Source organism: Dasypus novemcinctus, chromosome 19, assembly GCF_030445035.2.
Source record: "Dasypus novemcinctus isolate mDasNov1 chromosome 19, mDasNov1.1.hap2, whole genome shotgun sequence".
Taxonomy (NCBI): domain Eukaryota; kingdom Metazoa; phylum Chordata; class Mammalia; order Cingulata; family Dasypodidae; genus Dasypus; species Dasypus novemcinctus.
Genome location: NC_080691.1, coordinates 33,558,723 through 33,586,076, shown reverse-complemented (window position 1 = coordinate 33,586,076; position 27,354 = coordinate 33,558,723). Strand labels below are relative to the sequence as shown.

The following is a 27,354-nucleotide window of genomic DNA, read 5'->3' as shown; positions in this document are numbered from 1 at the left end:
GCTAATCTGCTGTGTGACCTCGGGCAGGTCACTTCACTTCTCTGAGCCTGGGATCCCTCCTTTGTAAAACGGAAATTCCGGCAGCACTTATCTTTCCTGCAGAGTTTCCCAACCTCACTGGGCAGGATAGTTCCTTGGGTGAGGGGCTGCCCGGGCAGTGCAGGGAGTGGAACAGCACCCCTGGCCTCTGCCCTCTAGGGCCGGCAGCAGCCCCCCAGCGTGGGGCAGCCCCTTGTGCCTGCACTCCGGGTGGGGACCATGGCGCGGGGTTGAAGTGAGGATTAGATGGGGGTGGCTGCGCCCAGCTCCTCGGCCCGGGCCGGCTCCCGCTGAGAGCTGCGTCACTCCACTGACGTGCGGGCGATGGTGGTTACATCACTATTATTATTTCCTAATAATCAGAACACTAATATTTATCACTCTGTGACTTGCCCACAGCTCGGCAGCAGCGGGGGAGTGGCCGGGGAGGGGTTTGGACCTGGGGCTGCCCGACTCCAGAGGCCTCACCCCTGAAACTCGGGGTGCCTTTGGGAGTTGGGGGTGCAGACGCGGTGGGGGTTGGCGGGACTCAGTGGTGACCAGGGCCGCCCCCGGCCTTGGGGGTTCCCTGAGGTGGGGAGAGTTCCCTTAGAGCCTGCTCTAGCCGGGCTGCTGGGTGCTGGCGGGAGGGGTCTCGCAGCAGAGGGAGCGTGCCCTGCACCTCCCCGCCCCCGCCCCCCCCCCCAGCCCCTGCGTCTCCAAAGAGGCGAGCAGGGCTGTGCGCAGGGTGCCTGGTCTGCCCCCCTAGTCCGGCAAGTCCAGCAGACACTCCTGGTGGTCTCAGCCTGCCCCGCCCTTCCTGCACACCTCCCAAGTTCCTACTAGGTGCTGCCACTGAGTGGGTCCTCACATGCCCGAGGACACTGACGGCACCCACGGACTCTAGGAGGCAGTGTGCCCCAGTTTTACAGGTGGGGAAACTGAGGCCCAGAGAGTCACTCAAGCTGCTGATTCCTAGGGGCAAGGTAGCAACGTGGTCGATCTGATTTCAGAAGCTGTGCTCCTAGCCCTCCCTTCCCCCTTTGATCCCGACGAACAGCCCTGAACCCGGCCCCAGGTCAGCACCCGACAAGCCTGACCCCGTTTATTCTTCCTGCGCCCCTATCGGGGGAGCTACTACGGTTGTGCCCATTTTACAGACAAGGAGACTGAGGCTCGGGGCGCTAAGGTGCCTTGCCCAAGGGCACACAACATGTAAATGCCGGAGCTGGGATTCGAACCCAGGACCGACTGACTCCGAAGTCCGGGCTCCCTCCCCGTGGGTGCCCTGCGTGGAAGCAGCCCCGCTGCACCCGCCAAGCGAGGCCGCCTGTGGTGCCCCCACCTCCCGGGCCCCAGCCTGCCCTTCTCTTGGCAGCCGCAAAGCAAACACGGCGGAGACCAGGCTTCATTTGTTCCCCTGCGTGTGTGTCGGGCGAGGAGGGGGACACACACAGAGGGCTTTTCAGACGTCCCGCGGCTCCTGGGTGGGACGGTGAGACTTCCAGGAAACTCGTGCTCGGGGCTCGGGCCCCCTGCCCAGCGGGTGCCCGCAGAGGGCCTGGGAGGCGGGCAGCTGGCAGGGCCCAGCCATCCCCCGCCCCCGTGTTTCTGGCCAGACGTTGGGCCAGGGAGCCAGAGAGCCCCAAGTTCAAGTCCTTACTTTCCCGCCTACACGAGTGACCGCCCCTCTGAAGCTCCAGGCCCCTCGTCTGAGAAATGGGAACCAGTAATACCTTTGTCATAGGTCGACGGCACCCTCCTAGGTGCGGGGGACACAGGGGTGCACCAATTAGATGCCTCCTGGGGCTCCCCATATGGGATCAAGGTAATCCCAAGAACAAAGACTGGAAGGAGAGAGAAATGGGGCCAGAGGGCAAGGACAACGTCAGGAGGGCTTCCTGGAGGAGGGGACAATTGAGCTGGGAACACAGAGATGGGGAGGGGTTTAACGAGGCAGAGAGGGGAAGGAAGGGGTCAGTGCCTTGCACTAGGGGGCAGAGGGTGTGGGTGCACCGGCGGCCGTTGACCAAAGTCCTGGGGCCTCAGTTTCCTCCTCTGTAAAATGGGGGGCTAACGGTGGTGTTTGAGAACTGGCGGTTCACGCAGTGAGTTGAGCATTTTCTGAGCGCCGGCCGTGCCCGGAGCGCAGAGGTCGCGGTTGCGGCTTAGTCGGTGCTCACCGCGTGCCCCCGTGAAACGTGCCCTCCGTTGGCTGTCCCGGGACGTCCGCGCAGACCCCCCCCCCGTCTTACAGAGCAGAGACCCGGGCTGGGAAATGCCGCCTTGCCAGGTGGAGCCTGGAGTCGGGCCCTGCTCTGTGGGTCAGCCGTAGGCCCGGGGCTCTGGGTCTGGGGTCCCAGCGTCACCGGGGGCCCTGCCCGGGGGAGCGGGGCACGAGGCAGCCGCGCGTCTCCAGGCCCCTGAAAGAGGCTCCTGTCGCGGCCACCGCCGAGGGCCGGCGGCGACCGCATCTGGGAGGGGCCGCCCGCGCCCCTGTCCTTACACCGGTGGCCTGAAGCAGCGGGCGGCAGGGCTGCTGGCCCCGGGGGAGGGCGCTGCCTGAGCCCCTCCGCCTTCCTTGCAGGCCGAGCGCGCAGACGAGGCAGGGGCCGGCATGGCGGACGCGAGCGACGGCCCCCGCGCGGGGCCCCCCGAGGCCGCCGAGCCCTCCGGGGACGAGGGCGGCCCTCCGGGCGCCGAGGCCTTCCCGCTCTCCTCGCTGGCCAACCTGTTCGAGGGGGACGACGGCTCCCCCGCGCCCTCGCCGCCCGACGCCGGCCGCCCCGCCGGCCCTGGCGACGCGCGCCCCAACCTGCGCATGAAGTTCCAGGGCGCCTTCCGCAAGGGCGTGCCCAACCCCATCGACCTGCTGGAGTCCACGCTGTACGAGGCGGCCGTGGTGCCCGGGCCCAAGAAGGCGCCCATGGACTCGCTGTTCGACTACGACACCCACCGCCATCACCCCAGCGACAACAGGCGGTGGAGGAGGAAGGTCATGGAGTGCGTGTCCTCCTCGGGCCCCAGTCCCTCTGTCCATCCGTCCACTTGCCCATCCACTCACCCATGCACCATCCATCCATCCATCCCTCCATCCCTCCATCCATCCATCCCTCCATCCCTCCATCCATCCATCCATCATCCATCCCTCCCTCCATCCATCATCCATCCCTCCCTCCATCCATCATCCATCTATCCATCAATCCATCAATCCATCCATCCATCATCCATCCATCCATCAATCCATCCATCATCCATCCATCATCCATCCCTCCCTCCATCCATCATCCATCCATCCCTCCATCAATCCATCCCTCCATCCCTCCATCCATCATCCATCCATCCCTCCATCAATCCATCCCTCCATCCCTCCATCCATCATCCATCCATCCCTCCATCAATCCATCCCTCCATCCCTCCATCCATCATCCATCCATCCCTCCATCCCTCCATCCATCATCCATCCATCCATCCACCCATCCCTCCATCCAACATTTCACCCACCTCTTTCCATCTGTGCATCTGCTTATTCGCCACCTATTTGACCATCTACCAATACATCCACCTGTCTGTTCACTCACCTGCCCATCCATCCACTATCCTCTACTCATTTATAATGTCTGTTTACCCATCCTTCTGTCCATCCAGGCACCATTCATTATCTACTCATTTATCCATCTGTCCACCTGTCCACCTTCTTGTCCAATCCATCTCTCCATATCCGTCCATTCAAATATCCCTCTACCCATCTTTCCATCCTTCCGTCATCTGCCCACCCAACCATCCACCCGTGTGACAACCTTCCATTCATCCATCATCAACTCATCCACCCTCTGTTTCTGTTCATCCAATGAGTCAGCTGTCAGTCAAACTACCCATCATCTATTCGTTCATTTCATCTTTTTTTTTTTTTAAGATTTCTTTCTCTCCCCTCTCCCCACCCCGGTTGTCTGTTCTCTGTGTCTATTTGCTGCGTCTTCTTTGTCCGCTTCTGTTGTTGTCAGCGTCATGGGAATCTGTGTTTCTTTTTGTTGCGTCATCTTGCTGTGTCAGCTCTCCGTGTGTGCGGCGCCATTCCTGGGCAGGCTGCACTTTCTTTCGCGCTGGGTGGCTCTCCTTACAGGTGCACTCCTTGCGCATGGGGCTCCCCTACGCGGGGGACACCCCTGCATGACAGGGCACTCCTTGCACACATCAGCACTGTGCATGGGCCAGCTCCACACGGGTCAGGAAGGCCTGGGGTTTGAACCTTGGACCTCCCATGTGGTAGACGGACGCCCTAACCACTGGGCCAAGTCCGCCCGCCCGTTCATTTCATCTTTATTTCATTCCTTCCTTTTTCCTCCTTCCCTTTCTCCCTCCCTCCTTCCCTCCCTCTCTCCTTCCCTCTCTTTCCCATCTATCCAGCCATCCCTACATCTAACTGCCAATCCATTTACCCAGCTGTCTGCCCACCCATTTGTTCATTCCCTCCATCATGTGCTCAAGCATTGACCTATTCCTTCATTCACTCATCTTTTCACTGCATGCTCCCCCATCCATCCACCTGCCTCCTCCTTCTGGCACACACCCCGGCTGCCCCTCCTGGCTCTTCTCCAAGCATCACCCTCATTCCTGGGCCTCCTCCGGCTCCCAGGCCACCTTCTCGACCCCCTCCTTTCCCCGCGGGCTCTGCTGGCCTCCAGGCTTCGCCGGCGTTTGCCCAGCTTCTGCGTGTGACTCGCACGCCGTCTTGTAAACACACAGCCCCAGCTGCCTTTCCAGCCTGGGTGCCACCTGCAGACCTTTCGCCTGGTGAGGTCCAGCCCTCCTTCCCTGGCCTTCGGGGAGTCCAGGAATGTCCCCCGAGCTTTTGACCATCTGGGGAGGTGGTCTCACCGTCCCCTCCGTCCCCAAGCCGCTGCCCCTGCTCAGCTAGCGCGGCTCTCTGATGTGCCCTGAGTTGATCCAAGCCTGGGCACCAGCCCCTCTCTGCTGTTGCTCCCTAAAGCTCGTCTCAGGCCACCTGCTGCAGTGACCAGGCCTGCGGTCAGAGAGGCCCTGCTGCTGCCTGACCCCCGTCCCCTCGTCCTTGGTGAAGCTGGTCCACCCTCTGAGTCCTTGCCTTCCTTTAAGCACTGATTCAGTATCATTCTGCCAGGCTTTGTAGGGCGCCCACTGTGTGCCAGGCAGTAGGCTGCCTGTGTGGCACCTTCTGTTTGGAGGGCGAGCCAGGCAACGGGCTCATGAGTTGCCGGTGTGAGCTGGGGGAGGTGCCGAGATAGAGGAGGAGGCCCGGCCTGGAAAGGCAATCTGGGAGAGCTTCTTGAAGGAGGTGACATTAGCTCAACACTAGGGGATGAGAAGGGGCAGCCACGGAGAGGGAGGGAGGTGCACGTGTAAGGGCCCCAGGCCGAGAGGGCCCCCCCAAGAGCCTGACCTTGGGGTTGTGGGCACCATGTCAGCCAGCCTGCACGACCTCTGCTCAGAGGGGGAAACTGAGGCCCGGGGAAGCCATGAGCCAGCATCCGCATCCTCCACCTCCAGGCCCTCCTGGTTCCTGCTGGAAGCTGGGCTCAGTGGTCCCCCCTCCGAGCCCCTCCTGCCAGCGCTCAGCCTCAGTCCCCCCACCAAGGCAGCCAGGACTCGGGGCTCAGCAGGGGCCCGGGGTGTGGCTGAGGCGAGAGGTCCGCGGAGACCCCGGGCCCCCCCCGAGGCCCCCTCCATGAGGTCTGGATGGAGGGGAGGGAGAGGAGGCTCTTCTTTATTTGATTTTTACTAAATGGCCAACATTCAGGAACTTCCCAGGTGCCTCCTTGAGGCCTCACCAATCCCTGTGCCCCCGTCCGCAGGAGAGCACCCCTGCCCCCCTCCGGCGCCTGCCCCCCCGGAGGCCCTGCCCCAGGATGGGAAGTCGGGGGGCCCAGACACAGGAAGGAAGGAGATCTTCTGTCCCCTTCTCGTGGCGAGCCAGTGCTGGGCAGCCACAGCCAGAGGCCAGCTTTCTCGGCCCCTGCAGCCCCCGCTCAGCCTCCCCCGCTGCCCCCTTCCCTCCGGCCCCCACCTCCTCCTGCCGAGGTTCCTCCTCAGTCCCCCTCCTCTCCTCTCCTCTCCTCAGTCTCTACCTGTCTCCCTCCTTCTCTATCATTTTTCTCCTTTAATGGATTCTGGGGTGAGGCAGAAAACGTGGCTGAGCGAGGGCCTGCTCTCACGGGGCCCCAGCAATTCCGCTCTGAGAATCAAGCGCATCCCAGGTGCCCGGTTCATTTGTTTTGTTTTGTTTTTCCCCTGAGATGGCTCTCATCTGTCTGCTTATTGTCTGCTTGCTGTGTCTGCTCGTTGTCCGTTCTCTGTGCCTGCTCATTGTGTCCTGCTCATTGTCTGCTCATCTTTAGGAGGCACTGGGAACCGAACCTGGCACCTCCCATGTGGGAGGCAGGTACCCAACTGCTTTAGCCCCATCCGCTCCCCTGTGTTGAATGACTGAACTAGTGCCTTCAAGCCTCCCTCCTTTCCTTACTTTCTCTTTCTCTCTTCTGCTCCCTCAGCTCTCTCTGAGTCAAATCTTTACTCAGCTGTCTCTGGAGCTCAGTGTACACAGATGCTGGAACACACAGTAGATATCCCAAATGGTAATATCAGCTAACATTTGTCAAGCGTGTGGTGGGCCCTGAGCTAAGCCCCTATGTACATGTCTTCACTTGTCCCAGATGTTTGTTGAATGAATAACTGAGTGAAAAATTGAATGAATGAATGAGCCACTTTATCTTTAGTCTGCTATTCCCCTTTTATCTCCCCACTGTCTTTGTCTCTCTCGGTTTGTTTGCCTTATAGTAAGTAGTCAGTGAATGACAAATGGCTGGGGGGGTGTGGAAGGGCAGGCTTGAGTGTGTCTGTCTCCACCCCACACACTGAGGAATTAGGGGGAGTTGGTTGGATAAGACATTCCTTGGCATCTCCTCCTGCCCTAGGGTCTCAGCTGCTCTCCCATCTCCAAGGCTAGGGACAGTGGAGCAGACAGGGGACAAACCACCCATCACCCTGTCTCCACCCCCTCCAGGAAGCAGCCTCAGAGCCCCAAAGTTCCTGCACCCCAGCCGCCACCCGTCCTCAAAATCTTCAACCGGCCCATCCTCTTTGACATCGTGTCTCGGGGCTCCACTGCCGACCTGGATGGGCTGCTCCCCTTCTTGCTGACCCACAAGAAGCGCCTGACCGATGAGGAGTTTCGGGGTGAGCCAGGCAGGCGGGCAGAGAGTGGGGTGGGGGGCTGGTGGAATGGGGGGCTTCCTCAGACTGCGCTGGACGAGGAGTCTGGTGCTGTGTGTCCTTCGCCACGTTGTTTAACCTCTCTGGGCCTCGGCTACCTCCACTCATTCATGGAGTCATTCAGCCTCAGTTTATGAAGAGGTTAGTGTAGTAGTTGTATGGCACCCACCCCCCTGGTTTCACGTCCCACCTCCACCACTCAGAGGAGGCGTCATCTCCAGGGAGTCACTTAGCTCTTCCCAGGTCTGTTTCCTCATCTGAAAAATGTGGAAAAACAATAGAATAGTCCTGGGCTCCGAGAGAGAGAGCATCTGTTAAAGGCTGGGCACAGGGGGCTGAGGTCCCCGGAGACCGCCCTGCTCTTCCTGCGGAGAAGGTTCTGGAGGGCTGGGCCAGGCCCCCGTGACTCGCGGCCAGGACTCCTGCTTCCGCTCCCCCGGCGCTGCTCGAGCTTGCTAAGCTTGCCGTCTTCCCCTGGACGTGAGGACTGAGGAGGGGGCTCCTAGCCTGGTTGGGGAGCCCCCAGCCATGTGTGTGTGTGTGTGCGGATGTCTGGGTGGGGGGAGTCCACGGGAGGTCCCTGAAATTGTAGAGAATGTTCTGGGTAGAGAGAGGGATTTCCCATGAGACTTGCTCGCTTGGGCCCCTTTCCAAGGCCCTGGACCTATCATTTTGTATTCATAATTGTGTGATCTTTTTTCATAAGTCTGGCCTCCAAATCGTATAAGCTCAGGCTCCACAAAACCTGGATCTGCCCCTGCATGTTCTCCTGGCCAGCGGCTCGTGAGCTCATCAGATTCTCCCGAGCCTGGGACCTCCCGCCAGTATTTGGCAATTGTGAGGCGGAGCCACCTGGTGGTTGGGCCGTGGAACTGCACATCCTTGCGGGTCCCTGGGAAGTCGCTGGTCCAGCATCTCCCGGGACCCGAGGCTCTCGTCCCACACCCCACACAAGCCACTTTGGGTCCTCTGTGGTTTGGAATTATTCAGTGTGCAGCTCGTCCCTTGTTTAACTCAACAAATGGTTATTGGGTCCCTGCCAAATGCCCGGTGCTGCGCTCAGCATCGGGTGGGAACAGTGCAGCAGATGTGACCCTGGCCTCAGGTTGCTCGCCGTCTCCTGGGTAAGACCGACCTTGTTCAAGCAATCACAGAAATAAACACCCAGTTACAAACTGGTGTGTGCAAGAGGCTCTCCTGGAGGATGGGACCTAGCCAGGAAAATCCAGAATTCCCAGAATCTCCGGGAGGTCAGCATTGAGCTGGGTCTGAGGAGTGAGTTGCAGTTGACCAGGTGGAAGGAAGAGGAAGGAGTTTCAGACCTGGGAGGGGGTGAGGCGATGGCACGGCCACCCCCCATTTATTTGATCATGAATCTCTTTTAAAGTTCCCCAAAACACGCTTTGGCAGATCCCAGTCTGGAGGCCGTGACTTCCTGCGTTCCAGGGCTCTTCCGGGCCATGAGTTGGTTTGGCTCTCAGCCCCGTGGGGGCAGGCAGGGCTGGTGTACGACTCAACTGGACAGGCAGGGAGACTGAGGCTCAGAGGAGGCGTGGCTGACCAGGGCCAGATCCCGGCGCTCCGCCTCCTCGTGCCCCGCTGTCCCGGGGCCAAGCGCCGCCTCAGCCCGCGCCCCCGTCCCGCAGAGCCGTCCACGGGGAAGACCTGCCTGCCCAAGGCCCTGCTGAACCTGGCGCATGGCCGCAACGACACCATCCCCGTGCTCCTGGACATCGCCGAGCGCACCGGCAACATGCGCGAGTTCATCAACTCGCCCTTCCGCGACGTCTACTACCGAGGTGGGGCCCCGGGCCGGGCAGCGGCGGGGGGCGGGCGGGGGTGGGCTGGGGGGTTAAGGGAGCACATTCCCAAACGTCCTCGCCTGTTTCACCCGGAGAGCTTTGATCCTGGGCTTCAGGTGCTGGCAAGTGCCCAGGGACTGCCTGTTTCATGGATGGATGGATGGATGGATGTACAAATGGGTGAATGGGTGGACACATGGATGGATGGATGGATGGACAGATGGATGGATGGATAAATGGATGGATGGACAGACAGATGGATGGATGGATGAATGGCAGATGGACCAATGGACAGACAGATGGATGGACAGATAAATGAATAGGTGGATGGACAGATGGATGGACAGATGGATGGATGGTTGGATGGATGAATGATGGACAGATGGATGGATGGATGCATGAATGCATGCATGGATGGATGAGCAAAGAAAGGAACAGTAACTACCTCATCCAACTGGGATATCCTGTATCCCAGAATCGAAGGTTCTGAGATGCTGAGATGCAGCGAGCCACTATCCATGAACCTGGAGTTCCTAAGACTTGGCAGTTACCAGTCTGCCAGCCAACAGCTCTAAGAGGCCATGGCGTTGCGATCCCGAGCTCCCGGTTATAAATTCCAAGCTCCCATGAATCAGAGCTGACCTTTTGGGTTCCTTTGATACTAAGATTCAAAGACCCTGAGTTTCCTCCATGCCGCTCTTTCCTCTGGGGTTAAAGCACACCGTGGAGCTGAAAGCTCCCAAGTGTGGGGTGCCATGAGTCTGCTGTCCACCGAGCCTCACGTTCTGCTTCTGCCCGGCAGCGGGCCTGGAACTTTCTGACTCAAAGACTCCACACCCCAGCCGGCGTCCGGGGCTGCCTTTGCTGCCTGCTGGACTCCGGCCTGCAGGCCCCACCCCGACTTCCACGTCCCCGTGCCCAGCCCCGCGGGCCTGGCTGGGTGTCGCCCCGCTGGAGTCCCCGCTGCCCGTCCCTCCCCAGGTCAGACTGCCCTGCACATCGCCATCGAGCGCCGCTGCAAGCACTACGTGGAGCTGCTGGTGGCCCAAGGGGCTGACGTCCACGCCCAGGCCCGCGGCCGCTTCTTCCAGCCCAAGGACGAGGGGGGCTACTTCTACTTCGGTGAGAGGGGCCTCGTGGGGGTGGGAGGCACAGGATGGTACCCCACCCAGCCATTTTCCCAGGCACCCACAGCCGTCTTGCTGCCTGAGGCCACACCTCGAGGTCTAGAGAGTGTGGGGGCAGGACCTGCTCCCCCCCCTCACTACCTCCCGGCCACGTGACAATGGTCCGTTCCCCACCTCCCCGGCCTGGGGTCTGTGCCCTCCTGCTGTACCCACACTCTGCTGAGGAGTCCTCTGGCCGCACTGAAGGCCCCCCCGACTCTGCTGGGCCTCACGTTAACCAGTGACATCTTAGAGGCTCTGCTTACAGGTGGGTTCACACCCACAGGCCCGGGGTGTCGGGACTTAACGCGTCTTTGTGGGGGGGCCAGCCATCGGATTGCCCACTCCCATCACTGGTCAAACTTATTTTTTTAACCCTTATTTATTTCTCCCCCCACCCCCACCCCTGGTGTTTTGCTCTCCGTGTCCATTCCCTGTGCGTGCTTCTGTGTCTGCTTGTCTTCTCTTTAGGCAGCCCCGGGAACCCATCCTGGAACCTTCCAGAGTGGGAGAGAGGCGCTCTAACCCTCGCACCACCTCAGCTCCCTGGTCTGCTGCTTCTCTTATTGTCTCTCCTCTGTGTCTCTTTTTCTTGCATCCTCTTGTTGCGTCAGCTCTCCGCTCGGGCCAGCTCGCCTTCACCAGGAGGCCCCGGGAATCGAACCCTGGACCTCCCATATGGTAGACGGGCGCCATATCCGCCTCCCTCACTGGTCTCTTAGTTGGACCGAGTAAGTCCACTGGGTTAGCTTCCCTGCTGATGGTCACACGTTACATGGTATCCAGGGATGACGCCATTCGGGAATTCCACTGTCCTGGATGTCCATCCCTCACAGCCCCAAAGCTCACGGCCTCACCCCTAAACAGCCACACCCCGTCACCCCGGCGTCCCGCACAGGACGTGCAGCCGCCGCACGAGGCGCTGGCACCGCCGCCGGCCCCGCCGCCGTCGCCCGCCCGGGCGCTGACCCCGCCGCCCGCCCCGCCCGCAGGAGAGCTGCCCCTGTCGCTGGCCGCCTGCACCAACCAGCCGCACATCGTCAACTACCTGACGGAGAACCCGCACAAGAAGGCGGACATGCGGCGGCAGGACTCGCGCGGCAACACGGTGCTGCACGCGCTGGTGGCCATCGCCGACAACACGCGGGAGAACACCAAGCTCGTCACCAAGATGTACGACCTGCTGCTGCTCAAGTGCGCCCGCCTCTTCCCCGACAGCAACCTGGAGGCCGTGCTCAACAACGACGGGCTCTCGCCCCTCATGATGGCCGCCAAGACGGGCAAGATCGGGGTGAGCGCGGGGCTGGGGGCGGGCAGCCGACCCTCCCACACACACGGGAGGGGCCGCCGCGGTCCTGTCCTGCAGGAATAAACACGTCCGTGCCCCATCGTGCCAGTTCCGGTGCGCGGATGCTCCAGCTCCAGAACCTGCTGTGGCTCCCTTTTGTCCAGCCAGGCTACTCAGCTCAGTCCCAGGGCCTCCCTCTTCATCCCCCCACAGCCTCCCGCTACCAGCTGGGACGAGCCCCTGATAGAACGCTGAGGCCCAGGGCTCTGGCCCTCTACACGTCCCCACGTTCCTGCCGGGGTCCTAGCCGGCCCCTAACCTGCCAGGTGCCCTCGTGCTCGTTCTTCCCTCCCTCCGGGCCTCGGATCAGAGAAGAGTCTAAAGCAGGGCTCCCCACCTCGGCCCCAGGGCCACGTGGCCACGGGGCACTCGTGGTGGGGTCTGCCCCTTGCCCCACAGGAAGAGCAGCCGCATCCCCGGATGACGCTAGGAGCTCCACCCCACGGACGGGGCAACCAAAATTGTCCCCAGGTTTGGCCAAGGGCCCCTGGGCCCGAGGCTGTCCACTCGCGAGGGCGTGACCTCAGGCGTGGCCCTTCCCCTCTCTGCGCCTCAGTTTCCCTGTGTGTAAGCCAAAGACAGCCGGGGTGGTAATAGGAAGGCCTGAGAGAGTTGAGAACGATTATTAGCATATTCATCAGCTCGGGTCACGGCTGTTGTCGTTAAATGGAGAAGACACTGGCTAGAGGTGAGATGATGGAGGTGGCGCTGTTTCCAAGTCTGGCGCCCGGGTGCGGGGCCTTAGGGAACGCCGTGTGGGCTCCTCTGTAAGCCAGGACCGGAAGAAGAATGGAACCAGGCACACGAGGACGGGGCCTGGGGCGCAGCGCGCTCGGCGGAGGTTTCTCGCTCCCCACGGCTCTGCCTTGGCAAACCCCGGCCCGGGGTCCCTCCTGGGCCAGCGGCCTGACCTTCCCCTCCCCCACGCAGATCTTCCAGCACATCATCCGGCGGGAGGTGACGGACGAGGACACGCGGCACCTGTCCCGCAAGTTCAAGGACTGGGCCTACGGGCCGGTGTACTCCTCGCTCTACGATCTGTCCTCCCTGGACACGTGCGGGGAAGAGGCCTCGGTGCTGGAGATCCTGGTGTACAACAGCAAGATCGAGGTGGGCGCGGGGCGGGGAGCAGGGCAGGGGCCCCGGGGCCAGGCGGGGGTGGAGGCAGGTGCCGACTGGGCACCCAGAAGCGTGCCTTGCGCTGGCAGGAAAGGGACAAGGCCTGCGGGAGGTTGGGAGGAGCCGAGCTTTGGGGCCAGGCAGGACTGGATTCAGATCCCGGTTTGGTGACTCGCATGCTGTGTGACTCAGGAAGAGTGTCTCAACCTCTCTGAGCCTCGGCTTCCTCCTTCATAGCGTGGGGATGAGACTGGCGTTGACCCATCGGGCTGCTGGGGGGGACCAAAGGAGTTCATTTTAGAACAGCCTGGCACCGAGTTGACGTTATGTAGCGGCTATAATCGTTAGTACGTGTTATGTGAGGTTTTGAAGGCTCTTTTTTTCACTTAGCAGTATTTTGTGAACATCGTTCCACGCCATTAAATCTTCTGCAGTATCATTGCTGCATGTAAATGTGCCACGTTCTAATTAACCATTCCTCTGTCATTGGCCATTTGCATTTTTTCTGCCTCTTAACTGTCTGGAGCAGCACTACAGTTGCATCGTTGTGGTAACATCATTGCACTAATCCGTAAGCTATGAAGAGACTCGAGTTATTAAAGGGACAGGATGATGTGCAAATGGGGCAGAGAAGGATGGGAACTGGGGGCAGGCGGCTTCCCTTCCAACCATGGCCTGTGCTTGCTGGCTCTGTGCTTGGACAGGTTGGACAGGCGCCTTCCCTCCCTGGGCCTCATCTTTGGAATTAGTGACTTGGTTTAGATCAGGGGTGGCAGGAGGTTTAGCCTCTCTGGTGCAAACCCCGATAGATTGGTAACGTCTGACCGGGGGGACTGAATAGAAAACGGTTGTGCAGGGTTTAATTATTGATGCCTGTCCTGGATTCAGAATTGGAGAACTGTGGTAGGTGGGTTGCATATTTGTCATCTTTGGGCTAAATTTCCCAATTCTGCTCCCTGAATCAGAATTTATGAGGGTGGAGCCCACGGATTTATCTTTTTAGCAAGGCATGGGGGAGATTTTGTTGTCTCCATCCACAGACTGGAGTTTGGAGACCACAGGAATAGACCACGGGAGCTTTCGGCTCTGGGTGCAATGATTCTGAAACGGGCTGGAAAGGCCAGCTGGGACAGAATTGGGCAGAGCCTTGAATGCGGAGCCGTGGAGTTTGGGCTTTATTCTGAATCGCCATCCAGTTCGCTGCGACGTCTCGCGCGTGCCTGGAGAATGGGCTGGGAGGAGAAGGGTCTCAGGGCGGGAGCCAGCCTGCCCGGGTCCCCTCCTGCGGACAGGTGCTTCCTGACCCCCTGCCTCCCGCAGAACCGCCACGAGATGCTGGCCGTGGAGCCCATCAACGAGCTGCTGCGGGACAAGTGGCGCAAGTTCGGGGCCGCCTCCTTCTACATCAGCGTGGTCTCCTACCTGTGTGCCATGGTCATCTTCACCCTCACGGCTTACTACCAGCCGCTCGAGGGCACGGTGCGTGCCCGGGAGCCGGGCAGGGGCTGGAGCGGGCCCTGGGCCCGGCCCCCCAGGCTGGGGCACAGCGGCTCCTCCTGGGACCACCCCCCGTGTGAGAGCCACTTGGGAAACGGATGGGGAGGTGCCCCCGACCCCCAGGGCTGGGCCGAGCAGACCCCGTGCAGGAGGAGGAGAGGGAGGGAGGGGGCGCCGGCTCCAGCACGGGGCGTGAAACGCCTGGATCTGGGGCGGATGTCGGGGCTGGGTGTGCAGCGGCGTGCCCTGTGCTCTGCAGCCGCCGTACCCTTACCGCACCACGGTGGACTACCTGAGGCTGGCGGGCGAGATCGTCACGCTCTTCACCGGGATCCTGTTCTTTTTCACCAACGTGAGTGCTTGGTTCCCAGGCGCCCCCCGCCCCAACCCGGCCTCCTGCTCTTCCTTCTCCTCCCCGTCCTTCTCCAGCTCTGTATTCTTCTCTTCTTTTTTCCACCTTTCCCAACAGAAAACAGCCTGTCGCCTTTTCTCCGTAGCAGACTCTGCCTGCCCACCCACCCCTTCCTCCCTGCCCTCTGTCCCGCCCCGCTGGCTGCGCCGCTTTCACCCGCCTCCTCCTCTCTTCCAGATCAAAGACTTGTTCATGAAGAAATGCCCTGGCGTGAATTCGCTCTTCATCGACGGCTCCTTCCAGCTGCTCTAGTGAGTAGAGGTCCCTGGGCTGGCGGCTCCTCGGTGAGGAAGGGGGGGTGGGCTGGTGGGTCACCCAGGGTGGAGGGGGAGGTGACTCTGTGAGGCATGAGTACCCTCAGGCTGGGCTGCTGGAACCCAAAGTCAGGCAAGGCAAAGGTCGAGCAAAATGGTCTGCTTAGAGTAAGGCTCTGGCTGCTAGAGAGTCACCATATCCACCATGGATAGAAACAGAGTTAACTTGTTGTCTGACAATGGATTACTAATGTCTGCCCAGAGGGTCATGCTGAGAATTCTGAAGCTGCACCTGTGTTTAGTGGGAAAGAGTGCTGTGATCGATTGATGATGTCTGCTTAGGGCACAGCATAAGGGAGTTGCTGCAAGTACACCACATCTTTTCCAATTCCCTTAGAATTAGAGAACAATGAAATTGGCTTAGCCACAAAATCTCCACTGAACACCACTGAATCTGGCAGTCTGGAGGGCATCACTTTGGGTTCATCAGGGCCTCAGAGCCATTACACCCATTCATTCCCAGTTAACTGAACATCCTGGATAACAAAACACAGGGAACCCTGCAAACCCACTTTGACTTCTCTTCTTGGGGTCTTGAAGGCATTGGGATGTCCTGGTACCCAGGAGGGTTTGGGGACATGTGTCCCCCCTCCAGGGCCCTCATGGTCCCCCCCTCCCCCTGGCCCCTCTCACGGCCTTTGCTGCCCTGTAGCTTCGTCTACTCCGTGCTGGTGATCGTCTCGGCGGCTCTCTACCTGGCGGGCATCGAGGCCTACCTGGCCGTCATGGTCTTCGCCCTGGTTCTGGGCTGGATGAACGCCCTCTACTTCACCCGTGGGCTTAAGCTGACGGGGACCTACAGCATCATGATCCAGAAGGTACGGGGCGGGAGACCCTCTGCCCTGCGTGTCCCTGCGGGAGCCCCGCGCCCCACGTGCGCATCGTGCATGTGCAGAGGGTGCCTTGGACCAGGGGACGTGGGGCGCTGTGGGCACCGCCTGCGCACTGGGCAGGGACGAGGGTGGAGATGGGGAGAAGGATTGAGGGGAGAAGGCGAGAGACCCTGCGTCTTATTTTTGCCTCCATGATCCCTTGTGGTGTTCAGATCCTCTTCAAAGACCTTTTCCGCTTCCTGCTCGTCTATCTGCTCTTCATGATCGGCTACGCCTCAGGTGAGCTCTGGTGCCCAGACGGGACTGGCGGGGCAGTGCGAGGACAGAAACTGAATGTGTTGATGACAATAGCTAGCTCGTACGGTGTGCCCTCCCGGCGTGCCAGGCTCTCCCATCCCTGCCTCAAGCCTGTGAGGTAACTGCCTTGATTACCCCCTTTTACAGTCAAGGAAACTGAGGCTAGAAAGGTTAAGTAACTTGCCCACATTCAAAAGCCAGTGCATGGCAAAACTGGTGTATCAGCTGCTGCTATTACTGCCAATCGAGCCACCCCAGCCTCCATGGCCACCACCATTTATTACTTCTCATGGGCCGGCACCAGTTGGGTGGTGCTGCTGCCCAGGCCAGGCTCAGCCAGTCTCCCCCAGGCTCCTGAGTGTGTGATCAGCTGGTGGGTTGACTGGGGGCTGCCTGGTCTGGCCAGGATGACGGGGGTGGGGGGACCTTGCCTCGTCCACGTGCTTGTCCTCCAGCTGGCTAGTTTGGACTTGGTCGTGCAGTGGCCTTAGGGTTCCTGGCCACTGGCTGGCCTGGCACTTCTTCTGCCTCATTCTTTCGGCAGAAGCAAGTCACCAGGCCAGCCCTGATTCAGAGGGTGGGGACACGGAGTCTACCAACTTCTTGGTGGAGGGAGCGGGAAAGCCACACTGCAAGGGCCATGGATACCGGGAAGGGTGAACAGTTGTGGCCATTTTTGCAATTCGTCTACCAGCCCAGATCTCTTTTTAAGCCCATTTTGGACTTCTCCATGGATGCCTTCTCCATGGTGTCATGGTGCTGGCCTGAGCTGTGCTGGGATCTCAGTGGCATAGGCCATGGGGGAAGGACCAGGCATGGGGAAATTAATCACATCATTGTGCTGGCCTCTGGGGATGGGTGGTCTGCCATCCAATGCCCAGCGCCCAAAGGGAGTGGCCAACTCAATCTTGACCAGGCCATGTTCCCATGTGGAAGGCTCACTGGGGGGTCGGCTTTGGCAGCAGGAGTCTTGAGGGTGGCAAAATCAACCCAGGTGGTGCTGTGACCCTGCATGGGTTATTTTGGGGACATGGGACTCTGGCCTGTATGGGGAGGGTACAGCTGTCCCTGCCCAAGTGTAGGACTGAGGCAGAAGCTGAGAAGTTAATGAAAGTAGCAACTTAGTGGTCAGCTGGGTCCCAGGGCTTCTCCTGCCAGAGTACACGAGATCCCAGGTCTGAAGCTGACATAACACAAACATGACCCAGGTGCTGCTCTTCCCTCATTTTTGTGTCTGTGGCAGACATTGCTAATAGATCACAGAACTGTCTTTCTGCTGAGTCCAGACTAGGTCTCAGAATTCTTTTTTTTTTTTTTAAAGATTTATTTATTTATTTAATTTTGCCCTTTCCCCCTCTCACCCCGGTTGTCTGTTCTCTGTGTCTATTTGCTGCATCTTGTTTCTTTGTCCGCCTCTGTTGTTGTCAGCGGCACGGGAATCTGTGTCTCTTTTTGTTGTATCATCTTATTGTGTCAGCTCTCTGTGTGGGTGACGCCATTCTTAGGCAGGCTGCACTTTCTTTCGCGCTAGGTGGCTCTCCTTACGGGGCACACTTCTTGCGCGTGGGGCTCCCCTACGCGGGGGACACCCCTGCATGGCACGGCACTCCTTGTGCACATCAGCACTGCACATGGGCCAGTTCTACATGGGTCAAGGAGGCCCTGGGTTTGAACTGTGGACCTCCCATGTGGTAGACGGATGCCCTAACCACTGGGCCAAGTCCACTTCCCCAGAATTCTTTTCAACTTAAGGTTTCAACAGCCACTACACTACTGGATAGCCTTAGCATGTGTGTTGAAACCTGCTTACCACCTCTGATTGAAGGCAGTAAGACATTTCTACACCCCTGGGCCTGAAGAGGCTGAGTGTCCTCATGCTCCCTGCCCTGGCTGGTTAGGGGCAGGCTGTTGCTGCTAAACTGTGTTGAGAAGGACTCTGAAGCTCAGTGGGAAGAGATGAGCACCATGGTGATTTGAGATGTCTGGCAGGGGCCAAGGCCTAGAGACCATGGTTCCTGGGACAGTCCTGACACATACCAATTTCAGCTTTTACCCTTCCTGTCTGAGCTGGTGCAGGGTTGGAAATAGGAGCAGAAGAGTCTGTGTTGGGAAATGCCGGCCTTCTAGTGCTCCTCAGACCTCTGAGGATGACAGGCTAGGTCAGGCTCAGCCTAGGCACTTGGGACATTTGGGACCGGACAGTTTCTTGTGGTGGGAACTGTCCTGTGCACTGCAGGATGTAGAGCAGCGTCCCTGGCCTCCACCCACCAGATGCCAGAAATGTCTCCAGGCATTGCCCAGTGGCCACGAGGGAGGGAGGGTGGTGGCCCATGTGAGTGCAACTGGACTGGATCCTGTGCACCTCTTCCTTGCCCACAAGAATTTCTGGAAAGGCCTGGACTTTAGAATCAAGAGGATCTGGGTTCAACGCTTGGCTCGGCCAGCAAGCTGGGTGACCTTGGGCCAGGGCTCTCCCTGTGCCAGCCTCAGCTTTCCCCTCCATGTAATGGGATGACGCTGGCCACCGCCCAGCTTGCGTCCTCACACTCAGCAAATGCCGTCCCCGCCCCCCCCCCCACAGCCCTGGTCTCCCTCCTGAACCCCTGTGCCAACATGAAGGTGTGCAACCAAGACCAGACCAACTGCACGGTGCCCACGTACCCCTCGTGCCGGGACAGCGAGACCTTCAGCGCCTTCCTCCTGGACCTCTTCAAACTGACCATCGGCATGGGCGACCTGGAGATGCTGAGCAGCACCAAGTACCCCGTGGTCTTCATCGTCCTGCTTGTCACCTACATCATCCTCACCTTCGTGCTTCTCCTCAACATGCTCATCGCGCTCATGGGGGAGACGGTGGGCCAGGTCTCCAAGGAGAGCAAGCACATCTGGAAGCTGCAGGTGAGGCCCCGGGCTCCCCTCCCCCTCCCCCCCCCAGCCACCCTTCTGCTTCCGAGAGGGTGGAGCTGGGGAGACCTGACACCCCTCGCCTGACCTTGGGTTCCTTGGCCTCCCGCTGCGGGGGAGCCCCACCACCCCGTCCTGCCTCCATCTCCCTCCCGCCCAGAGCTGCCTAGGGAGTTCCGAGGTGGCCCCCTGCCCGGCCACCAGCAGTGGGCTCAGATGCAAACTCCTAGGAGGCGTTCCCTGTCGCCCAGCACCCCCGAGCCTGCTCCGCTGGGACGGGAAATGCAGCGTGCTGGGAGAGCAGCAGCACTTCAACCGGGGCTCCCGGTGTGGGTGCCTTCTCATCAGAGGGTCTTTACCGGCCCAGGCACAGCTTCCAGGGTCTGCCATGCATGGGGCCTGCTTGGTCACGGAGAAGTCAATGTGGACACGGGAGTGTTGGCACAGGGGGGCGCTGCCTCTGCTTCCCAAAAGGTTTTGGTGTCCGTCCTGGAACGCAGTGGCCCCTGGGGTCTCCATGCCAACAACGGTCCTCCCAGGTCTGGTGCAGGTCCCAGGCCAGGAGGTCACAGCTGACAGGGCCATCACAAGGCCCAGGCACACAGCACCCGCATGTACCTTGACTCGGTGCGTTCCAAGGAAATGGTTCAGTGAGTTGAAAAGACAAGTTTAGGAAGAAAAAAATCGGCTCCCACCATTGACCTTGTCCTAAAAGCCAAGCCAAGAAGTCATTCCACTTGATCTGTTTCTTGTTTGTTTGTTGTTTAATGTGGAGAAATGACTACAGGAAATCTGTAGGCTTTGAAGAATGAAAATTGTGAGTAAATTCATTGGAATTAGTATATATATTTCCTTGGGAAAATTTTTACAGTAAGGCTTATTTTTTTCTAAGTAAGAAAATGCTATAATGATTGCATACATTTGGAAAAGGCAGCGCACGAATAAAAGACAAATCCTCCATAGTCCTACCACTCATAAAAAGGCACTGTTTACCTTTCATTGCATAATGTGATTTTTTTTTTAATTGACCAAAAAACGCCACCAAACAACGTTATCCTTACCCTCCCAGGTCTGGGTCTGCTCCTAACTGATACCCATATGGCTTAACCTCCCGGGCCTCAGTTTCCCCACTGAGAGTAAATCATCAGATGCAAACTGGCAGCCTGTGAACTAGATTTGACCCACAAAGATGTCTTTTTCTGGATCCCCATCTTTTTTAAAAAGTGTAAAGCAAAATTTTTAAATTAAGAGATTTCACATAAAAAGCTAGGTTGCTGGGCTTGGTTGAAAGGCAGGCGCTGCGGGGCGCACGTCCCTGTCTGGCGGCCACGGGGGTCTGCCGGGTCCCGCCCCCGCCGCTGGGTGCGTGCCGAGGGGCTGCGCTCTCAGCAGCGGCTCCCCCCCCCCGCGCCTGCTGCCCGCGGCGGGGCCCTGGAGTGTGGCTTCTAGGCCCCGTGCCTGCCCGCGCGGCCCCCGCCTGGTCTCGCTGATGGCCCGGCCCTGCCCCTCGTCCCCGCAGTGGGCCACCACCATCCTGGACATCGAGCGCTCCTTCCCCGTCTTCCTGAGGAAGGCCTTCCGCTCCGGCGAAATGGTGACGGTGGGCAAGAGCTCCGACGGCGCTCCAGACCGGAGGTGGTGCTTCAGGTGAGGGGCGCCCCCGGGCGGGGCAGGCAGGGCGGGCGGGGCGATTCCAGGGAGGGACAGGCGGGTGGGCGGGGCGATTCCAGGGAGGGACAGGCGGGTGGGCGGGGCGATTCCAGGGAGGGACAGGCGGGTGGGCGGGGCGATTCCAGGGAGGGACAGGCGGGCGTGGCGATTCCAGGGAGGGACAGGCGGGTGGGCGGGGCGATTCCAGGGAGGGACAGGCGGGTGGGCGGGGCGATTCCAGGGAGGGACAGGCGGGTGGGCGGGGCGATTCCAGGGAGGGACAGGCGGGCGGGGCGATTCCAGGGAGGGACAGGCGGGCGGGGCGATTCCAGGGAGGGACAGGCGGGTGGGCGGGGCGATTCCAGGGAGGGACAGGCGGGTGGGCGGGGCGATTCCAGGGAGGGACAGGCGGGCGTGGCGATTCCAGGGAGGGACAGGCGGGTGGGCGGGGCGATTCCAGGGAGGGACAGGCGGGTGGGCGGGGCGATTCCAGGGAGGGACAGGCGGGTGGGCGGGGCGATTCCAGGGAGGGACAGGCGGGCGGGGCGATTCCAGGGAGGGACAGGCGGGCGGGGCGATTCCAGGGAGGGACAGGCGGGTGGGCGGGGCGATTCCAGGGAGGGACAGGCGGGTGGGCGGGGCGATTCCAGGGAGGGACAGGCGGGTGGGCGGGGCGATTCCAGGGAGGGACAGGCGGGTGGGCGGGGCGATTCCAGGGAGGGACAGGCGGGCGGGCGGGGCGATTCCAGGGAGGGACAGGCGGGTGGGCGGGGCTATTCCAGGGAGGGACAGGCGGGCGGGCGGGGCGATTCCAGGGAGGGACAGGCGGGCGGGAGGGGCCACTCCAGGGAGGGACCGTCCCCGGGGCGGGGCAGGCAGGGTGGGCGGGGCTATTCCAGGGAGGGACAGGCGGGTGGGCGGGGCTATTCCGGGGAGTGATGGGTGGGCGGGGCCATCCGCCCGCGGGGAGGGGAAGGGCGGGGCCTCCACGTGCGCCAGCGTTACATTTTCTACCCCTTGCAACTTTTGAACCACTCAAGCCCTGCTCTTTGAGTCTCAATTTTCCTCATCCAGAAACAGTGACTGTCCCTTCCTTGTTGGGGCCTGACATGGAGCAGCTGCCCAAAAGTGTGTAGAAAACAATACAATACAGAGGAGCAGATGTGGCTCAAGCAATTGGGCACTGCCTCCCTCATAGGAGGTCCTTGTTGGGTTTCCAGTGCCTCCTAAAGAAGACACAACAAGCAGACATTGAAAAAACGAGCAGACAATGAGCAAAAACAAAAACAAGGGAGTGGATGTGGTTCAAGTGGTTGAGTGCCTGCTTCCCACATGGGAGATCCTGGGTTCGGTTCCTGGTGCCTCCTAAAGAAAAAACAGCCAACGAGCAGACAATAGCCAAAAACAATGAGCAAACAGACAAGGGAGCCATCTGGGGTGAGGGAGCATTAAAAAAAAAAAAAATACAATACAAATACAGGTAACCATACAAGAATTGTATTGAGCCATCTTGACCCCAAGAGTGTGTAGCCTGATTTTACCAGGGTGTCCCAATAATGCAATGATTTCAAGAGAGCAGTTTGTGTGGGAGGCCAGAGCAAGAGGGCTGCCTGGGGCTGGGGGAGAGGCATCCGTCTCTCCCAGGGACCCCCTGACCTCTGTGCTGGCCCTGCCAGGGTCGACGAGGTGAACTGGTCTCACTGGAACCAGAACTTGGGCATCATTAACGAGGACCCGGGCAAGAACGAGACCTACCAGTATTACGGCTTCTCGCACACCGTGGGCCGCCTCCGGAGAGGTGAGCAGAAGGTGGGGTGGCGGGGTGGAGGGGAAGGGACAGGCACAAAGGCAGAGCTCTGGTCCATCCTCCTCACTGATTGGCTTTGAGCCATCTGTCACCTGTCTGGGACTCAGTGTCCCCGTCTGTAAAAGGGGAGTGCCCTTGATCTTGTTGAATGGCTGGGACACCTCGTCTTGGCGGACACCCCCTGGCCAGCCCTACTCTGTGATGGGAGCTGGGGTGGGGAGGTGGACGGAGACCCCCCTGTTCTTCTGCTAAACCGACACAGTGAAAGGGACAGGGCAGCTCGGGCTGCTCCAGCCCGGACTTGAGCTCTGGGTCTTCCATTTACACTCTGTGCTCCTGGGAAGGAGCCTTGACCTTGATGAGCCTCGGTCTCCACCTCTGTAACATGAGGATAATAATACCTGCCCTTTCGGTCATCATGGAGCGCCGGTATACAGTGGGTGCTCAATAGCTGCACCCCTGTCCACCCACCTAACCCCGCCCTCCTCCCTGCTCACCGAACAGATCGCTGGTCCTCGGTTGTGCCCCGCGTAGTGGAGCTGAACAAGAGCTCGAGCCCGGATGAGGTGGTGGTGCCCCTCGGCAACGTGGGGACCCCCGGCTGCGACGGCCACCCGCAGAGCTGCCCCCCCAAGTGGAGGACTGATAACGCCCCCCTCTAGGGGCCCCGCGGCGGGGCTGGCGCCTCTGGCCCAGGCCCCGCCCCTCCCCCCGCCCATTTCTGGTCTACCTGCATCTCAGCGGCGGCTTCCGGGGTGGCCCCCAGAGGCGAGGGCCTGGCGGAGATGCGGGGGAGGCCCCAGGACCCTCTGGCCTCAGGCTCCTGCCCCAGCCTCGCCTCCCCACCCCAGGACCGGGGCTCCTGGCCGCCCGTCTCACTCCCATGGAGTCACGGAGGATAACGCCCCCCGCCCATCCACCCCCCCCCCCCGGGGGGCTCAGCCCCCTGCCCCGCCTCCCCGGTATTTATTTGCTCTGCTCTGAGGAACTCGGCGTGGCCTCCGCCCCCAAATGCGGCCCGACGGGCGCCTCGGGACCCCTTTCCGGGTGCGCTGCCCAGCAGGCCCCAGCCCCAGCCTGCGCCCTGTGCAGCTGTGGGGCGGCTTTGCGCGGGAAGGTGGGGGAGCGGGTGGGCCCTGCGACGGCCCCCGCGTGTTCTGGAGAGTGTCGGGGATTTGTCGGTGCTCAATAAAGTTTCCTTCATTTGTTGGCGGAGGTGGTGGGGTGATGGTGGGCCGCGGTAAGGGGCCTGGGGGCGACAGCAGGGGAGATGGGCGGGGGAGGGGGAGAGGCCGGAGTAATGGCTACCATGGTACTTTGGGGTGGCTGTAGGAGTTGGACTGGGGATGATTTTAATGGGGGGGGGGTGGCCTGAGGGATGGGGTGATGAGGAAGGGGGAGATGAAGGGAATGGGGAGGAGAGTAACGCTGGGGGGTGAGAATAATGGTGTGGCAATGGGCGGGGGGAGAGTGAGGCTGGTGCGGGGAGAGCGAGGCTGGGGGAGAGCGAGGCTGGTGGGGGGAGAGTGAGGCTGGTGGGGGGAGAGTGAGGCTGGGGGGAGAGTGAGGCTGGTGGGGGGAGAGTGAGGCTGGGGGGAAGACAGTAATGCTGGTGGGGGGAGAGCGAGGCTGGGGGGAGAGCGAGGCTGGGGGGAGAGCGAGGCTGGGGGAAAGACAGTAATGCTGGTGGGGGGAGAGTGAGTCTGGGGGGAAGACAGTAATGCTGGTGGGGGGAGAGCGAGGCTGGGGGGAGAGCGAGGCGGGGGGGAGAGCGAGGCTGGGGGAAAGACAGTAATGCTGGTGGGGGGAGAGTGAGGCTGGGGGGTGAGTGACAGTGATTCCGAAGGGGGTGGTAAAGCTGCGGGGGAGGGAGCAGAGCTGGGCCTGACCGCTGTGCGATGAGTAAGCCGTAAGTGTCCGTGAGGGGCAGTGGGGTGAGGATGAGTGTGACCAGAGTTAGGACAGTGGGGATGGACTGGGGGTGCTGGGGGGGCAGGGCCTCCTTGGGTGCCTGCCTCCCGCACTGCCCTCCGTGGGCCCCCACACCTCCCGGGTAGTGGGTGGCGAGCTGGAGGCAGGCCCGCTTCCCTTCCGCGGCAGCCGTTGACCCGCTGATCAAGCCTCCTGGCGTGAGGGGGGGACCCCCACGAACACCCCAGCCTGCGCCCTCTGCCGGCGGCCCGGGGGTCTGCAGCTCGCTGCAGCCAGGGATGCCTGGCTCCCCTCTGGGGCTGGGGTCCCGAGTCTCCTCCAAAGCTGCAATTGAGAAGAGCCTGGGTCCCTGGGGGCCTGGCCAGGGGCAGGTGCAGAGGGAAAGAGCACTGGGCGTGGAGTCCACACCCCCGGCTGGACACTGCCCAAGCCCGGGCAGCGGGTTGTTCGGTGAGAACCTCGGTCCCGTCACTTTACCTCTCAGGGACTTCCTGGATTGTTCCCAGAAGAGGATCATGGCCGCAGGGTCACGCAGTTACCTGTGGGGGCAGCGAGGAACAGAACTCACCCGGGCTTCAGGGGAAAGGAATAGTTACTGTCTCAGAAGGTAGGAAGCGGGAAGCAGGCGTGGCTCAACTGGCAGAGCACCCGTCTACCATATGGAGGGTCCAGGGTTCGATCCCCAGGGCCTCCTGACCCGTGTGGTGAGCTGGCCCACACGCAGTGCTGCTGCGCAAGGAGTGCCCTGCCACGCCGGGGCACCCCCATGTAGGGGTACCCCATGTGCAAGGAGAGCCGCCCCATGTGAAAAAAGCGCAGTCTGCCCAGGAGTCGGGCCACACACAGGGAAAGCTGACACCGCAAGATGATGCGATAAAAAAGAGACGCAGTTTCCCAGTGCCACTGGATAATGCAAGTGGATGCAGAAGAACACATGGCGAATGGACACAGAGAGCAGACAACTGGTGGGGGCGGGGGGGGAATTAAAAAAAAAAGAATTCGAAAAAAAAAAATGAAAGTAGGAAGTCCCAGGTCACACAAGGGCACAAAGACTGGCTAATTCAAGGCCTCTGGGACTCATCACAGACTCCAGTTCTGCCACTCATTTATCCCTTCAGCAATTTCGTATCGAATGCCAACCACGCATCAGGCACCCTGCTAACAATACCTGCCCGTTATGCTTTCTCCTCACACTGGGTCCCCTCGAGGACCCGAGATGGCGCTGCTGCTCCAGGCATCACGTCCACATCCAGCCTCATCCAGAGGAAGAAGCGACCCGCCCTTCCTGCGTCTCTTCCCTGTAGTCCCCCAGCCGACCACCCCTCTTGTATTATTGATCAAAATTGTGTCACACGCACCATACCTCAGCCAATCTGCAGGAAGGGAGATGAATTCACAGCATCTGGCAGGTGGCAGCGTGGAAGTAGGTGCTTGGCCCAGCCAGGCCTGGGTTCCACGAGATGTGGAGGTGGCCTCAGCAGCCAGCAGCATCTGCTCCAGCCCTTCCCCCAGACGCCCACCCCCTACCCCGTCTTTCCAGGGAAGAGTGAGTTTTGTCACCGGAAGTGGCTGTGGCTCGTTCTGGGCCATGGAGAGGTCACTTCTCTAGGGGGTTCTGAAATGAGCCTGCCCACAAAATCAAAACATCTTTCCAACTCAAAAACTTACTGAGGTGAATGCCAAATTAAGTTTTGTTTTAGGATATAAAGTTAAGCTACAAATTTTCCTCTGTGTACGCTTTTAGCCAACTCCATCATAACTTTTTCAATTGTGATTTTCCAAATATGTGCTGGTTTGGGTATTGATTGACTCGCTGTTTGGGGGAATTTAAAACTTGTTTGAATCGTTGAGATTTTTCAGTCTGTTCCAGTAAGATCTTGAAGATGATCTCTCCCAACTGGTCTTCAAAGTGTGCAGTACGTACTTGTGGTGTGCCAGGAGGTTTGCAGGGGACACGCTGGACATAGAATCACTTTGAGAAAACATACCCTTTTTAATTCTGTCCTTCCTGATTCCATCAAGGTCTCAGTTTGGTGCCTCTTTCTTAGCACCTTTTTCATGCCTTCCCAACACTCGCTAGTAAATCTACTGTAGACTCATTCAAGAATAAGAACGCCCCAATTTCCCGCCCCCCCCCCTTCCTTAATCCATGCACTTTGCTGCATAACCTGGAGGTGCTCCCCCCCTGGGAGCAAAGCCTAAGGCTCCACGCCTGGCTCTGCTGTGTGGCGTTTTTGGCCAACTGGGATGCCAGTAGTTGCCCCCAGGAGGAGGATGGGAGCACAGCCAAGTTGTCCCAGGCAAGCGGAAATCAGAGGAACCCTGCAGGGGTGTGAGAAATGTTTTTGTATGCTACCGGGTCCTTGTGATTTTTTAAAAAAATGCAGGCAGCAATTTTGTGGCAATAGATAGTGGATAGACACTAGAAGAAAGGAGTAAAAAAACCCTGGGGAGGCCCCAAAAACCTGGATGTCCACTGCATTCCATATTTTAGATGAGGAAACTGAGGCTCAGAGAGGGCCTCGGAGAAAGCCTCCGAGAATCTGGCCCAGGGCCCTTGGCTGGTGGAGGTGGGATTTGAACCCCTGCCAGAGAGCAAACACCCTGACCCCGGAGGGATGAGCGGGAACGAGGCCAGGCTGCTTCTGCAGGGGGGACCCTGGCTGTCTCCTGCCACTTTGGCTGAGTCCCAAGGCCCTTCCCTTGGCTCCGTGAAGGAGTTCTTTTCCTGCGGATGGAATAATGAGAGAACACTTGCATGTCACGTGCGGCAGGAACCCCTCCCCCCAGGTGTAAAGCCCCCGTGGGAAATGATGGGTGCCCCTGGAGAACAAGACAAAGGGACCCCCAGGAAAGACAGTCTCAGGAATCCTCGGCTCTGAACAATTACCTCGTGTGCCTATGAATAGTTCATGATGGCGGGCCTCCTTATTATTAGCTGTTGTGATTGTTTTAGCCCAAGGCTGGGGGTATGTTTGGCATCAAAAGCCATTTTCAACCATTCTGT

General features: G+C 59.9%; 1 protein-coding gene across 2 annotated transcripts in view; it reads left to right on the top strand.

Moving 5' to 3' along the window:
* Positions 1-27,354, top strand: part of TRPV4 (transient receptor potential cation channel subfamily V member 4) — a 42,705-nt gene that overhangs the window by 12,981 nt on the left and 2,370 nt on the right. The window contains exons 2-16 of one of the 2 annotated variants that reach the window (XM_004478435.4): positions 2,606-3,021; positions 7,058-7,230; positions 8,913-9,065; positions 10,050-10,190; positions 11,227-11,525; positions 12,513-12,692; positions 14,022-14,180; positions 14,458-14,550; positions 14,788-14,861; positions 15,577-15,742; positions 15,970-16,036; positions 18,636-18,952; positions 20,478-20,605; positions 22,285-22,406; positions 22,920-23,630. In XM_004478435.4, the coding sequence (XP_004478492.1) occupies positions 2,636-3,021; positions 7,058-7,230; positions 8,913-9,065; positions 10,050-10,190; positions 11,227-11,525; positions 12,513-12,692; positions 14,022-14,180; positions 14,458-14,550; positions 14,788-14,861; positions 15,577-15,742; positions 15,970-16,036; positions 18,636-18,952; positions 20,478-20,605; positions 22,285-22,406; positions 22,920-23,077 (2,616 nt within the window). In that variant the 5' untranslated portion in view covers positions 2,606-2,635 and the 3' untranslated portion in view covers positions 23,078-23,630. Of the gene's footprint in view, positions 1-2,605; positions 3,022-7,057; positions 7,231-8,912; positions 9,066-10,049; positions 10,191-11,226; positions 11,526-12,512; positions 12,693-14,021; positions 14,181-14,457; positions 14,551-14,787; positions 14,862-15,576; positions 15,743-15,969; positions 16,037-18,635; positions 18,953-20,477; positions 20,606-22,284; positions 22,407-22,919; positions 23,631-27,354 lie in introns of those variants that run through there. The other variant, XM_012519636.4, reaches the window with a different exon arrangement.